This window comes from Vicugna pacos, chromosome 11 (assembly GCF_048564905.1).
Source record: "Vicugna pacos chromosome 11, VicPac4, whole genome shotgun sequence".
In the NCBI taxonomy this organism is placed as follows: domain Eukaryota; kingdom Metazoa; phylum Chordata; class Mammalia; order Artiodactyla; family Camelidae; genus Vicugna; species Vicugna pacos.
Window position 1 is genome coordinate 76,204,656 of NC_132997.1, and position 16,445 is coordinate 76,221,100.

Sequence of the window (16,445 nt, forward strand, 5' to 3'; positions counted from 1 at the left end):
TATAATAAACAATATTAATAGTTTATGTGAATTGACATTTATATTGTTTGAATATATACATATAAATACATAATTTTAATTTAAAATGAAGTCACACATTCTGTTCTGCCACTTGCTTATTTTTTTTAATAGAATTTTTTTTTAGAGTTTTATGTTCACAGCAAAATTGAACATAGGGATTGTTCGTATACCCTCTGTCTCCACACCTATGTCGCCTCTTCCATTATTAACTTACCTACATCCCCCACCAGAGTAGTATGGCAAGTTACAAGTGTACCTACATTATTACATCATTGTCACTCAAAGTCCATAGTTTACATTAGGGTTCATTCTTGGTGGTGTACATTTTATGAGTTTGAACAAATTTATAATGACATGAACCTACCATTATAGTATCATACAGAGTTGTTTCACTGACCTAAAAATCCTCTATGCTCTGCCTATTCATTCCTTTCTCCCCCACTAACACTAGGCGATCACTGATCTTTTAACTGTCTTCATTGTTTTGCCTTTTCCAAAATGTATTATAGTTGGAATCATACAGTATATAGCCTGTTCAGATTGGCTTCTTTCACTTAGCAATATGCATTTAAGTTTCCTTCATATCTTTTCATGGCTTGATAGCTCATTTCTTTTTAGCACTGAATAATATTTCATTGTCTGGGTATATCACAGTTTACCTATCCATTCATCTAATGGAGGACATCTTAGTTGCTTCCAGGTTTTGGCAATTATGAATAAAGTTTCTATAAACATCCATGTACAAGTTTTGGTGTGAACATAAATTTTCAGCTCCTTTGGGTAAACAAGAAGCGTGCTTACTATAGTCTAGTTTTTTAAGAAACAGCTGAACTTTCTTCCTAAGTGTCTATATTATTTTGCATTCCCACCAGCAATGAATAAGAGTTCCTGTTGCTCCACATCCTTCTCAGCACTTGGTGTTGTCAGTGTTATAGATTTTGGCCATTCTAGTAGAGGTATAGTAGTATCTCATTATTTTAACTTACATTGTCCTAATGAATATATTATGGATGATCTTTTCATATGCTTATTGCCATCTGTGTATCCTTTTTGATGTGGTATTAAGGCCTTTGACCTATTTTTTAATTGGGTAGTTTATTTCTTACTGTTGAGTTTTAAGAATCCTTTATATATTTTAGGTAACAGTTCTTTATCAGATATGTCTTTTGGAAATAATTTCTCCCGATAAGTGGTTTGTCTTTTCATTCTCTTGATAATGTCTTTTGCAGAGCAGAAAATTTTAATTTCAATGAAGTTCAGTTTGTCAATTTTTGTTTTCTTTCAGGGATTGTGCCTTTGGTGTTGTATCTAAAAAATCATTGCCAAACCCAAGATCATCTAGACTTTAACTTTATCTTCTAGGAGTTTTATAGTTTTGTGTTTTATATTTAGGTGTATGATCCATTTTGAGTTAATTTTGGGGAAGGGTGTAAGGTCTGTGTCCAGATTCATCTTTCTTACATATGGATTTGTTCCAACACCGTTTATTGAAAAGATTATCTTTTCTCCACTGTATTACCTTTCTCCTTTGTTGAAGATGAATTACCTATATTTATATGGATCTATTTCTGGGCTCTCTTTCTGTTTCATTGATCTATTTGTCTATTTTTTCCATCATGCTCTTGAAGTCAGATAGTCTTAATCTTCCCCCTTGGTCTTTATCCTTCAATATTGTGTTGGCTATTTTGTGTCTTTTGCCTTTCCATAAAAACTTTACAATCAGTTTGTTGATATCCACAAAATAACTCGTTGGGATTTTGATTGAGATTACATTAAATAATGTAGATTGAGTTGGGAAGAACTGACATCTTGACAATATTGAGTCTTTGTATCCATGAACATGGAATATCTCTTCATTTATTTAGTTCTTTGAATTTTTCGTCAGAGTTTTGTAGTTTTCCTCAAATAGATCTGGCACATATTTTGTTAAATTTATACCAAGGTATTTCATTTTGGGGGTGCTAATATAAGTGGTATTGTGTTTTTAGATTTGACTTGTTCATTGTATATAGGAAAGTAACTGACTTTTATATGTCAACTTTTATTCTGCTATCTTGCTGTAATCACTTATGAATTCCATATTTTTTTTTTGGTCAGTTCTCTTGGGTTCTCTACATAGACAATCATGTCATCTGAGAACAAAGACAGTTTTATATATTCCTTCCCAAACAGTATATCTTTTTTTAATTTCCTTTTCTTGTTGTTTTCATTAGTGATAAATTATGAATTTTCAGTGTTGAAAAGGAGTGGTGAGAGGGACGTCTTTACTTTGTTCCTGATCTTAGTGGGAAAGCTTCTAGTTTCTCAGCATAAGTATGATGTTAAGTATAGATCTTTTGTAGATATTCTTTATCAAGTGAGAAAATTCCCCTCTATTCCTAGTTTCTGAAAGTTTTTTTTTTATCATGAATGTATATTGGATTTGTCAGGTTTTTTTTTTTTTTGCATCTATTGATATGATCATGTGGTTTTTCTTCTTTAGCCTGTTGATGTGTATGGTTTACATTCATTGATTTTTGAATGTTGAACTAGCCTTGCATAACTGGGATAAATCCCACTTGTTTGTGCTGTATAATTTTTTATACATTGTTTGATTTGCTAACATCTTGTTGAGAATTTCTGCATCCATGTTCATAAGAGATATAGGTCTGCAGTTTTCTTGTTAAGTCTTTGGTTTTGGTTTTTGGTATTTGTTTGGAAATGCTGACTTCATAGAATGAGTTAGGAAATATTCCCTCTGCTTCTGTCTTATAAAAGAGAATGTAGAGAATTGATATGTTTTCTTCTTTAAATGTTTGATAGAACTTAACTGGGTCTGGCACTTTCTGTTTTGGAAGATTATAAATTGTTGATTCAATGTCTTTATAGATCCAGGTCTATTTAGATTGTCTATTACTTCTTGCATATTTTGGCAGATTTTATCTTGCAAAGAATTGGTCCATTTCATCTAGGTTATTACATTTGTGAGCATAGAGTTGTTCATGAAATTCTTTTTTTATCCTTTTAAAGTCCATGGTGATGTCCCCTCTTTCATTTTTGATGTTAGTAATTTGTGTCCTCTGATTTTTGTCTTAGTCTGGCCAGAGGCTTACTGATTTTTAAAAATCTTTTCAAAGAACTAGCTTTTGGTTTCATTGATTTTCTATATTGATTTCCTATTTTCAATTTTATTGATTTCTGCTCTGATTTTTATTAATTCTTTTTTTATGCTAACTTTGGATTTAATTTGATCTTCTTTTTTCTAGTTTTCTAAAGGGGAGACTTAAGACAATTGATTTTAGATTTCTTCCTTTTTAATATATGCATTCAATGCTCTAAATTTCTCTTGAAGCATTGCTTTTGCCTCATCCCACAAATTTTGATAATTTGTATTTTCATTTTCATTCCATTTAAAATATTTTTAAAATTCTTTTGAGATTTCTTCTTTGACCCACGTGTTACTTAGAATAGTGTTGTTTAATCTTCAAATATTTGGGGATTTTCTAGTTACTTTTCTGTTATTGATTTCTAGTTTAATTCCACAATTGTCTGAGAGCAGTAATGCATAATTCCTATTTATTGAAAATTGTTAAGATGAGTTTTATGGCCCAGAAAGTAGTATCTTGGTAAGTGTTCCTATGAGCTTAAAAAGAACGTGTATTCTGCTATTGTTGCATGAATTAGTCTGTAGATGTCCATTATATGTAGTTCATTGATGAGGTTATTGATTTCAACTATATCTTTACTGTTTTCTGCCTGCTGGATCTATTTCTGATAGAGGGGTATTGAAGTCTACATCTGTAATAGTGGATTCATTGATTTCTCCTTGTAGTTCTGTTACTTTTTATTTTATTTGTTTTATTTGTTTATTTAATAAACTTTTTAGTTTATTTGTGCTCTGTTAGTACACATTAAAGATTGTTATGTCTTCATGAAGAATTGACCCCTTTATCATTATGTAATGTCCCTCTTTATCCCTCATAACTTTCCTTGATTTGAAGCCTGTTCTGAAATTAAAATAGCTATTCCCACTTTCTTTTAGTGTTAGCTTGCTACATCGTTATCCATCCATTTACTTATAATCTATATGTGTCTTTATATTTGAAATGAGTTTTTTGTAGACATAGTTGGGTTTTATTTTTCATTCACTCTGACAATCTCTGTATTTCAATTTGTATATTTAGACTATTGATGTTTAAAGTGATTATTGACACAGTGGATCAATATATACCATATTTGTTATTTTTTTATACTTGTTGCCCTTGTTCTTTTTTCTATTTTTGTCTTCTACTCTTTTTATGTCCTTTTTGGTTTTAATTGAGCAGTTTATTTATTTTTTATTTTTAACATTTTTTATTGAGTAATAGTCATTTTACAATGTTGTGTCAAATTTCAGTGTAGAGCACAATTTTTCAGTTATACGTGAACATACAAATATTCATTGTCAATAATTGAGCATTTTATGTGATTCAGTTTTCTCTCCTTCCTTAGCATATCAGATATACTTTTTTTTTAACTTTTTAAATTGTTGCGCTACTGTTTGCAATATACATTTACAACCAATCCAAGTCCGCTTCCAAATAACTCTATAGTGCTTCACAGGTCATGTGAGTACCTTATAATAGCAAAATAATTCTAATTTCTCCCTCCCATCTCTTGTATCTTTGCTGTCATTCATTTCACTGTCATTCATAAGTGAAATTCAATATATTTTTGCTATTATTATTTTGAACAAACTTCTATGTTAAATCAATTAAGAATAAGAAAAATAAAGGTTTTTATTTTACCTTCACTTATTCCACCTCCAGTGATCTTCCTTTCTTTATGTATATCCAAATTGCTAGCCTATATTACTTTCCTTTTCCCTAAAGACCTTTTTAAAACAATTCTTGCTTTTCAGGTCCATTGGTCTCAAATTTCCTTAATTTTTATTTGTCTGAGAAAGTCTTTATTTCTTCTTTATTTTTGAAGGATACTTTTGCAGGGTATAAGAATTAACTCTTATCTTCTTATCTTTGTCCCTCTGTAGGTAAGATATTTTTTCCTTTGGATTCTTTCAGGATTATTTATTTATCTTTGATTTTCTGTAATTAACTATGATATGACTAGGTGTGGTTTTGTTTTTGCTTTTGTTTGTCTGCTGATTTTGGCATTTATCTTGCTTGGTGTTCTCTGGGGTTCCTGAATCTGTGCTTTGGCATCTGACATTATTTGGAGGAAGTTCTCAGTCATTACTCTACCTTATGTATATTCCATCCATGTCAATACATATTCTATAATCTAAGCATTTATTTTGATTAATATTTAGATCCCCCACTTTCTCCTTTTTGGCTACACAAAATGTTTACGCACAAACAAGTACAAATGCTTCTTGTTTTCAAACATGATTATAATTTCTATTAGTCACTTTTGGTTCCTTTTACTTGCAATAGCCCCACAAAGGAGTTCTATTTTATTTTCAGAAAATGATCCCATTTACACCATCCTAACTCAACAGGTCCTCTCTTCAGTCCCAATGAACATTTCCAAGCATAGCCAATTTGCTCTAACCAACTTACTTGTGAGACAAATGCAGTCAATAGATCCTCCTCCATCTGCTTGAGAGAGAGAGGGCTGACATCATTGTCAAAGAATAGTTCAGGTATTTAGTTAGATGTCTGTATGCAAACTGTTTCATACAAGAAGGAGATTGCCATTACACTGTTGTCAACAAACAAAGGCAAAATCCAGGATTTATGAAAGACAGGAAGGGAGGAAAACACAGTTTGGGAAGAGTGAGGGTTTTTCTTGATTAAGCTGATTGGCTGGAGGGCATCAAAGAGGTGAGCATGGGAAGTCTAGTATTGAGAAGGCCAACTGGGTCATCAGGGAAAATCATTTTAGATATTTGTGAATTTTATGAAAAGCCCTTGGAGTTTGGCTGTGGTGCAGGCATGACAAGCTGTCTAACATCTGCCAGTGTACCACTGGCATCACTAGTTTAGGTAAGCCTGTTTTGTACCATTTATTTCTCTCATCAGAATTTTCATTTCCCCTCTTTAGTCAAAATTATCTCCTAAAGGAATGGATTAAACCATGAGCATTTCATTTTCTTTTTGAGATAGTATCATCAGTTGGGTGTTGACTTGGGATAATGGCCATATAACATTAAAGCATTCAAATATTTAACAGTGGAGGAAGACTACAAGTATGAGGACAATCACAAATCCATAAGAAACAATTGGCACCCTCTTTTTATCCAGGTTTTATTTATATATTTAGACATTTATAGGGGTAAATGTGGTGAGCTTCCTTTCAGAGTGCAGTTTTTACTGTTTGGGTATAGGACTATGTTTGTGGTATTAGTCTTTTTGCTTTTACAATATGATAAGATCAGAATACATCAAGGAGGAGTCTGTCAGACTGAAGTCAAGCCAAGTCTCATGGATACCACATGGTGAGAGTTTAAGGGGATTTTGAAGTATAAGTAGATCATTACTGTACAAAGTGCATGGACTTTTGTCAGTACACAAACTGTCTGCCTCAAAATGTAAATCAGCTATATCACTAAGCATACTGTTTAGTTTTCTAATAAGACTTTCTAATGAAAGAAGTAGTACACAGTTAACATTTTGTTATAAGATCCTCATCTCATTACAGTCTAATACAAACAGTTTGTATAGCAGTGCTTTAATCTGAGTGTAAAATTTATAAATGATTGTTAAAATATATCTAAATCTTGCAGTTTGGACACTGAATGAAATCTATTTGTAAATATTCTACTGATCTTTGAGGCATGGATTCCAGCCTCACCTTTATTGACACTCTCAGGTAAACTTTCTCCCATCAGTATTTTATCAATATTTTGGTACAGTTTGAGCAATGCTATCTCAGTCTTTTGAGTTATTCCTTGCATTGTAAGTATTTTTAAAAATCTGGAGAGTTTACCATATGAACCAGCAGCCATGCTCCTAGCTATTTATCCAAATGAGTTGAAACTTGCATTCATACCAAAAACCGCACATGGATTTAATTGCAATAAAAAAAGGAAGCAACCAAGATGTCCTTCAAAAGTTGAATGGATAAACAACAATGGAGTATTATTCAGCATTAAAAAGAAATGAGCTATTGAGCTATGAAAAAACATAGAGAACTCTTAAGTGCGTATTTCTAAGTGTAAGAAGCTAGTGTGAAAAAGCTACATACTGTATGATTGATTCTAACTATATTATATTCTAGAAAAGGCAAAACCATAGAGACAGTAAAAAGATTAGTGGTTACTAGGGATTGAGGAGGAGTGGATAGGTGATGAATAGATGGAGCACAGGACATTTGTAGGGCAATGAAACTGTTCTGTATGATATTTGTCAACTGAAATAAATGCACAGCCTAAAAGTTTAGAATTATATTTTATTTGGCAGACATTTCTGAGGACTCAAACCTCTTTGAGCCCGGGATGATGGCCTCTCAGGTCGCTCTGTGGGACTGCTCATAAGAGGTAGGGGAGGAGCCAGGATGTATAGGAGTTTTACAACCAACACCAGGTATTTGGAACATTAAAAGATTACTTGTTAACTAAAAGAAAACCAAACATCTCAAGTTAAAGAATTTAGCGCTTTTCTATGTATGGGAGAAAGCAAACATTTGGGCTCATTAAATTTATTCCTTTGACAAGCACCTAGCTATCTAGCACCAGTATCCTGTCCTTTTTTATTCTGAGTCCCCTCAGAGTGCACCATTGTGAGTGGAAGCAGAGGCTGGGCTAAAGGCTTGTCTTAACTGGGGGCTGGCGGCAGCCTCAGATGACTCGATGGCTTCAGCATTCTTTGTTTACTGATGTCATTACTGAAACGACAGGCCAGCCAAGAAACAACCACCACTAGGAGGGTTGGAGTACTCAGATGTATTACACCGGCAGGCTCAGAGGGGCTTCTGCTCCAAAGCTCTGAGCACCTCCAAGACGTGTGCATGAGGTTTTATAGGGTAAAGTACCAGCCTGGGGTATTTGGCCAATAGGCATGGAACAGCTTTAGCAGCATCATTATCACAAAAGTGGAGGCAGGGAGGCAGCAAACCAACATTCCAAAGCCAGATATATCTCTTTGAAAATCCAGCTGGCTAGCAAAAAAAAAAAAAACATGAACAGCAAACCAAAACCAACACTAATTAACTTAGATTTACGAGTTAGTCCAGCTAAATTTCCTTCACAATGTGCTTTGCAATATTTTTCTTTCACATATTGTAATCGTGGATACAGTATGCATTTGTCAAAACCCGTAGAACTATTCAACACAAAAGTGTAAACTATGGACTTTAGTTAGTAATTATCAATATTTGCTTATCAGTTATAACAAATGTACTACACTAATGCAAGATTATAATAGGAGACACTCTGTGTGTGTGAGGTGGGTGGGAATTGGGGGTATATAAGTACTCTCTCTACTGTCTGTGCAGTTACTCCCTTCCCCTGCTACCAAAAAAGTCTGGAAATAGTTTTGGACAACACCAAGAAGTATGAGACAATTTTGAGATAGTTAATATCTTTTCTCATTCGTGATGGCAGATTATTTGAATAAATCCTTGAATTTCTCTTATTTAAAATTATATAAACACTTATTAGTCTTATTAGCCAATCAGAAAAGGAGCTCCATTAAATTTTAAGAGGCCTTATGTGGTGGTGTGAAGCAAAAGCCGGGCTGGGCTAACAAGCTAACTCACAAATCTAAGTGTAACAAGTGTCGGATTACTGATCTGAGTTCTGCTGGGCTAACTCGTAAATCTAAGTTAATTAGTGTCGGTTTACTGATTCCCTGTTCGTGTTTTTTTTTTGCTAGCCAGCTGGATTTTCAAAGAGACATATCTGGCCTTGAAATGTTGGTTTGCTGCCTCCCTGCCTCTACTTTTGTGATAATGATGCTGCTAAAGCTGTTCCATGCCTATTGGCCAAGTACCCCAAGCTTGTAATTAACCCTATAAAACCTCATGCGCACATCTTGGAGGTGCTCAGAGCTTCGGAGCAGAAGCCCCTCTGAGCCTGCTGGCGTAATAAATCTGAGTACTCCAACCCTCCGAGTGGTGCTTGTTTCTTGGCTGGCCTGTCATTTCTGTAACAGTGGTTTTAAAAATAAGTCCACAAATAATTTGACATATCTCCCTTCAAAGGTGATATCTAATTTCTTGAGTGTGGGTAGGGCTTAGTGATGTACTTCTGAAAAACAGAATATTGCAGAAGTGAAGGTATGTGACTTTTGAGGCTAGATCATGACAAGTTTACAGCTTGCTCACTCTCTAGTACACTTGCCTTTGGAACTCAGGTGCCATGTTGTGAAGAAGCACAAGGCACAGGAAAAGGCCGTTCTGCCAACAGCCCCAGCAAGGCCACCAGTCAACACCATCATTAACTGCCAGACAGACAAGTGATGATCCCACAGATGTTTCAGCCTCAAGTCTGCCTGCTAAGACCTCAAATAGTATGGAACAGAGACAAGACATTTCCTCTTTGGCTGAATTCTTGGCCCACAGAAACTGAGAGGTAATAATCTGGGTTTAAACTTAGACTGATTGTTATGTAATCACCTATATTAAAAAACAGAGAACTAATACAGATTATGATCTATTTTATTCCTTTTCTCCAGAGGTAGACAAAATATATCACTTTTTTGCTCAGAAAACATTTCATACTCATAAAATGAAAAAAAAATTAACTCCTCTAGCAAACCAGAGGAACTAATTGTGATAAAATAGCCATATTTAAGGTGGAAACAGAGGTGCTTTTCTCTATTAGGAATTTAAAATTAGTAAGATAAATTGGTGGTTCTCAAAGTGTAGCCTAGGGATATCTAGGGGTTATGAGACACTTCAGGGGATCTGTATAGTCAAAACTATTTTCATTATAATAGTAATATGTCTTTTAAAACTCTCATTCTTTAGCAAGTGTACAGTGGAGTTTTCTAGAAACCGCATAGTGTGTGATATCACAACACACTGAATGAAGAAACAGATATGAGAATCCAGCTGTCTGGATGTCCAGCCAGACATTAAAAGCTATTTGCAAAAATGTGAAAAATTTTCAGTATTTTTAAATTAATTTGGAAAAGATAGTTATTTTAGATAGAAATACATTATTTGTGTTAACATGAAATATATTTGTTATTTTTAAATGAACTAATAAATATTTTAAATTTTTTGTTTTAATTTCTAACATAGTAAATATCAATTGATGTAACCTACATAAAAACATTATTTGGGAGCCTCATAAGTTTTTAAGAATATAAAAAGGGCCCTAGTACCAAAAAGTTCGAGAATCACTGAGTTCAAGGAGCTGTGAATGAAAAGCATTGCCTGCCATATCAGTAAACAAGGGATGTAGCAGCCATCAAGCCACTATAGCCACCGCTGATGGTGAGCCCTGAGGGAATTCAGGATGGAGATAAGTGGGCTGCCTGCTGCCAAGCCTCAGCCACTGCAGCCACCCACAACGGTGCACCTTGAAGGGACTCAGGATGGGAAAGCACAGGATACTGGCCCTAGATAGCAAAGGTGCATATCAAAGGAATGATTTCAAGGAGCCCAGACTCTTGCATCTTCCTGTACAAAGAAAGCACTAAATTCACTAACTTGGGGTGTCTGGTTTTCTTTAATTAACAGTAATCTTTTGATGTTCCAACTACCTGGTTTTTGTTATATATACCTCCTATATACCCTGGTTACTCTCTTACCTCTTCAGAGCAGTCCCTCAGAGCTATGTGGAAGGCTGAAGTCTAGGCTTGAAGTCCTTAGAATTTCCACCGAATAAAACATAATTCTCAACTTTTAGGTTGCGCATTTTTTTTTCAGTTGACAGCAAAAAGATCCTTGGAGGAATATCATTACAGTGATTCTGAGTCATTTCATGGTTTCCTTTTGAATCTGGCAGGGAACTGTAATACTGGTATTGTTTTTCAATTTTTTAAAAGAATAAAACTTGCTTAGAGTTTGGCAATGTATAAACCTTAATTTATGTAATGGAGCCTCATTTTAAAAATTTTAATTTCCTAAATTTTAATAACATAGTTTTTTTCTCTCTCTAGCCTTATTTAAAGAGTCCTGAAGGGACCTAAATTGGAGTTCTGTTTTAATTTAGAAACTTTAGTATGCTAATCAAAGAAAGCTGACACCTGTATGCTAGTGATTTTTGTTCCTTTCTGTTTAAGTCCACTTAAATATTGTCCTTTATTAGAGTCAAAAGTTCCTGTATATTTTTGTCATACCTGGCGTAGGAATTCCATTTAACAGATATTGACAACTAATGGGTAGACATGAAAAAAGCTAGAGGTTTGGGGGGAAGAGAAAGTCTCTGAGCCTTAGAATTACACATTGGTGTTCATGCAATATACACAGTGTATTCTTACTCTGATCAGAAGCACATGATAATAAGAACAGTCTCAAACATAGTTATAAATGCCAGGAAATGTAACTATGCAGGACCCGATAGGACCTTCCTGGGACAGACCCCTCCCCCATATCCTCTGCTTTAGCTCCTCTCTGAAGTACCTAGATAGTAGTATCTGATTCACATTTCCTGAGTTGTTTTACAGATGCTAAAATCATCACCAAATGGAAGAAATTAAGTACTTGATGATCATGAGCACGTAGCCCCCAGACCTACTGGCGCCTAAGGATTGATAACCTTCTGACACCGCCCTGTTACCTCAACATCAGCCAATCAGAGAATTGTGCACGAGCTGATCACTTACCCTGGGAAGCCCCTCCCTCACCTTGGCTTTAAAAATGCCTTCCCGAAACCCATCGGCACGTTTTGAGTACTGGCTGCCCTGGACTCCTTGCTTGCCCCCAGCAATAAATGCTGCACTTTCCTGTACCACTACCTCGTGTCAGTAGGTTGGCTTTACTGTGCATGAGTGAGCAGACCCAATTTGATTCAGTAACAGCAATATTAGAGTTATGAAAGACAAAAGAAAGCAAGGCTAAAAAAACCCAAATTTCCTGTTGTCTGCCACCTGCCACAGAATGGATTCCTGTTGAACGCTACCTGATAGAAATCACCACCAGTGAATGGTGAGACAGCCAAAATCCCACATCACTGATGCCAGAGGGGAAGAATAATTTGATAAATGCAACTCTGAAAAACGGTTCGGCTAGTGAGAGCCAAAAAACTCCATCACTACCTGTACCACTCACCAGAAGAGTCAGGGAAGGTGAGCTGTGGACCTTTGGGATCTGGGTAAGCTGGAACGAGATTCACCTTGAGGCTGTGTACTTGTTTTGATTCTGATGGTAGGACCCAGCTGAGAAAATCTTGGTAAAGCTCTCTGGGTTGTTTTCCCTCGTTGCTGCTCCTTGCTTTCTGTTTTCCTGGGAGACCTCTATCAGCCCCGCTGCCTCCCTTGGCTGTTCTGAGGATGATTGGTGTTGTCTCACTCTCTGTGAAGGTGTAATTGCATTGGAGGGATTTCTCTCAGCTCTTTTGCCTCTGCCCTAACTTTCTGTAGGTGAAAGCTTAGAATGCCAGGTGTTTACTCTCAGCTCTCCTAACTGCCTCCTCCCATTTTGTCGTACTGTTTTTAGCATTTAGTAAGTCCAGTGTGGCAAAGAGTTGGGGTTAGTGCAGTCTGTTTCTGGGGCTCCTCTAAATTATAATGCTAGCCCCACACATGGCCTGGAAAAGTTCGTTAGAATATAGACTGGTTTCTCCTGAACCCCCCTTATGGTATATTTTTCCTCCTTGCTCCCAGGCAGAGATGAAATCTTCTGTGCCCCTCTCCTATCTTGTAAAGGTCTTGTCATTTCTGGAGTTTAGTTGGCAAACTTTTTCTTTAAAGGGTCAAAATAGTAAATATTTTGGGCTTTGAGGGCAAGAGGCAAAACTGAGAAATTCTTATTGAAAGTCTGTTCATGCTGAATAGTCTTTTTCACACTTTATAGTTAAAAATGTGAAAACCATTCTTCACTCCAGGGCCAGACGAAAACAAGTCAATTTGGATTTGGCCTACAAGCCAAACCAAGCTGTCATTTGGTTCGTTTAGATTTCTTTGTATCCTCACTGTGGATTTTTAAAAAGCTATAATTACATCATCTTTCCAGCTTGATTCTGTTGGTATGGTTAGAGGTCTGTGCCAAAGCCACTATACTGATGTCATTCCTTTATCTGATCCTGGATCTTACCTCATCCCAAGGCCTAAATCATTTTACGCTGCTATAGACACATAGAAAAGTGTGGAAGTTCATCTTATGGTTATCTTATGAGAAGATAACTAAAGGAATGTCTAAATAAAATTTATATTCCTTTCAGATATTAATAATCCAGAACATATCCACCTGTAGTAGTGGTAAATATTTTTATCATTTGTGAATTTGAGGTAACCAAAGGTATAGTTAACCTTTGGCCAGACATTAAAATATACATTAAATTATATGGTATATATACATTAAAGTATGCATTGCTCTCTTGTTTTGTTAATCTCTGTAGATACAGTCTGTATATACCACAGAACGAAGAGTGTTTTTTTGTGTTAACAACTAAAATGGTACCACATGATCCTCCAAATGATGGTGTTTACACTTTAATATGTTGGCAAGCATGTCCAGCTGCTGTTATTTTAGGGTACACTGCTTTTATTTTATTTTACTTTATTTTTATAACAGAGGTACCAGATTGAACCCAGGACCTCATGCATGCTAAGCATGTGCTCTACTACTAAGCTATACCTGCCCCTCAATGTGCCCTGATTTTAAAAGAAAAACTAAGGAGGGTGGAGGTAGTTGTCTAATGTGTATAGATGAAAAAGTTTGCAAGATGAAAAAGTTCTGGAGATTGTGCACAACAGTGTGACTATACTTAACATTACTGAACAGTACACTTAGAAATGGTTAGGATGGTAAATTTTACATTACATGTTTTTTTCACCACACTACAAATAATTTGCTTTAAAAATATTATTACAAAAATAATAGCTGACAATTATGGAAACATCAGAAAATACAGACAAGCAAAAAGGACAATAAAATGGTCCACAGTCCTGTCGACTGAAATAAAATCACACAACCTAAAAGTTGAGAGTTACATTTTATTCGGTGGACATTTCTGAGGACTCGAAGCCCTTCAAGCCCGGGATGACAGCCTCCTAGATCACTCAGAGGGACTGCTCCCAAGAGGTAGGGGAGAAGCCAGAATATATAGGAGTTTTACAGCAAAGACCAGGTAGTTGGAACATTAAAAAGAAAACCAGACATCTCAAGTTAAAGAATTTAGCACTTTTCTATGTATGGCAAGGAGCAAAGGTCTGGGCTCATTGAAATCATTCCTTTGACAGGCACCTAGCTATCTAAGGCCAGTATCCTGTCCTTTCATATTCTGAGTCCTCTCAGTATGGCTGCAGAGACCGGCCTCCCTTCTTGTGTGCATCCTGAGTTGGCCAATGACTTGATGGCTTCAGCATTCTTTGTTTACTGATATGGCTTACAGTATTTTTTCATTCACAATCCTAACAGCTAAATTAACATTTTATTGCATAAATGCATAAATTACATATACATAGGTAGGTTCACATTGGATATGCTATTTTAAACTCTGACTTATTCAAACAAAGTTTACACTATTTTTAATATTTTAAATTCTAGTTCTTAATTAAAAATGTAAAGAAGTAGGATATTTCACATTTCTATAAACTCTAAGGCCTGAGAGCAGAAGTAAAATGGCACGTTTAGGAGTACAGGCCCTCCCAAGTGATGCTTCTCTTTTTAGGTCAGGTGTCCTCAGGAGCCAGAAAGGCTGGCAACAGCTGGCTCGACATCTTTCAGGGGCTTCTTTTAAATATCTACACATCAGCAGAAGCTTCTGGTACTTTGGGAATTAGTGCGTCTGCCTGTCCTCGGGGCTCTTCAGTCACATATCTATCCACTGGGGTGATGTAAATACACATCTCAGCAAGGTTAATGATTAAACTGTTGGGATGAAAGGTCAGAAGACCCGCCTTTGTTGGAACATCAGGACATCAGAATGGGAGATAACACATTGCTACTTGCCTTCCACCTTCTTTGAGGGAAAGAGTGAGTAAGAAACAACACAGTCATACAGGAGTCTTCATTCCAGAAGTGATCCAGGAATCATGCTGGAGAAGTTCTGCAACTCTACTTTTTGGGTAAGAAATTACATTTGTCCTCACTGACTCTTCTCAGACTCAGAATACATATTAGATGAGCCTAGAATAACAAACAGAAAAATTAGATGTGCAGTTGGTCTAATGCTCAGTTTTTGTTTTTTTTTTTTTTTCAAGAAAAGTCATCATATCTCCAGAGGATATTTTATGTGGGAGAGATAATATATTTATTCTCTAACATATGTTTAATTGGTATCCCAGACTTTCTTCTTAGATTAGCTAACTGAAAAACTGCCTTCTCTAAAGAGAAATAGGGGAAAGGCTTCCAGTTTCATCAGTGTTATGCGGGGAAATTGTATAGTTTGTGGAGGATGGAGAGAGAAGAGAAGGTCCATGGTTGAGTCTTGTTGAGATATATTGATGTTGAAATGATACTGATATTTTCTAGAGCATCTGGTAATTAGTAATAAAAATATGGACTAGAAGTTGAGGCTAGGGATGCAAATTTGGGCATAAAGAGAACTGAGACAATGTTTGAACCATCAGAGCAGAGAATTTCAAGACCGGGTGAGCAAGAGTACCAGATGGTTTAGTGGAATAGAAATTTAGTGATTTTTGAGAAAGGGTGATCTGAAGACTCTGGGCATCAGCATCAGAATCACCTAGAGAGCTTGTTAAAATAGTTTAACTATCTTAGGTAATTCTTTTGGATTCTGAAGTTAGATAATTTAGATAAGAAGATCAGGCAGCATTTCCCATCCTGGAAAGAACCTGGGCCTCAAGGCTAAACATGTATACCACAGGAAGGTGGGGCTTAAGATTGCCCCAGGATCTCGCCAGGCCGCCTTCTGAGAATTCTCTCTGAGAATCATCTGACAGATCATCTTGGTCAGGGCACCTCAATCTTTAAGAGTATGTGCAAACAGCTGTACAAAGCAAAATATATTTATTTGTAAGAAAAGAGAAATATACCCCCACATGACTCAGATATAAGAACTGGTGCCCCAACCTTCACCTCACAAGACACTTCTATTTTTGCAGAATGCAAAGACTGGGAGAAAACTTGATGGGAATAAGTCTTCCTCCAGTGTGCCATTGTTGCTCCCATGACTTAAGGCCCTTGAGTTCTGACAGAAGCCCTCAGGGCCATAGGAGATTAGTTATTGGAGAATGACTAAGCATTTTTGAGAATTAAGCTCAAAACTAAGCATTAAGCCTATCTGAATGTCTGCCAGTGAGTTCAATCAGTGCTAGAAGCTAGAAAAAGAAGTTTTTATAACCCAGGGATATTCTCCCCTTTGGGTTGGTCCTCTTCCCACAACTTGAGGAATGGTCACTCTTCTTGCCACAACTTGGTAAATGTGGTGA

General features: G+C 36.0%; 2 protein-coding genes across 5 annotated transcripts in view; both read left to right on the top strand.

Moving 5' to 3' along the window:
• CUTC (cutC copper transporter) overlaps positions 1-11,837 on the top strand; it is a 44,588-nt gene extending 32,751 nt beyond the window's left edge. Inside the window, exons 12-13 of one of the 3 annotated variants that reach the window (XR_012077537.1) lie at positions 9,294-9,511; positions 11,556-11,837. The gene's annotated coding sequence lies outside the window, so the exon portion shown is untranslated. Of the gene's footprint in view, positions 1-8,813; positions 8,959-9,293; positions 9,512-11,555 lie in introns of those variants that run through there. The other 2 variants (XR_012077539.1, XR_012077538.1) reach the window with 2 other exon arrangements.
• Positions 11,838-14,843: 3,006 nt separating this feature from the next.
• The window catches only part of ABCC2 (ATP binding cassette subfamily C member 2), a 56,692-nt gene continuing 55,090 nt past the window's right edge, over positions 14,844-16,445 (top strand). For both annotated transcript variants that reach the window (XM_006210529.4, XM_015244657.3), the window contains exon 1: positions 14,844-15,119. In XM_006210529.4, coding sequence (XP_006210591.2) covers positions 15,087-15,119 — 33 coding nt within the window. In that variant the 5' untranslated portion in view covers positions 14,844-15,086. The remainder of the gene's footprint in view (positions 15,120-16,445) is intronic.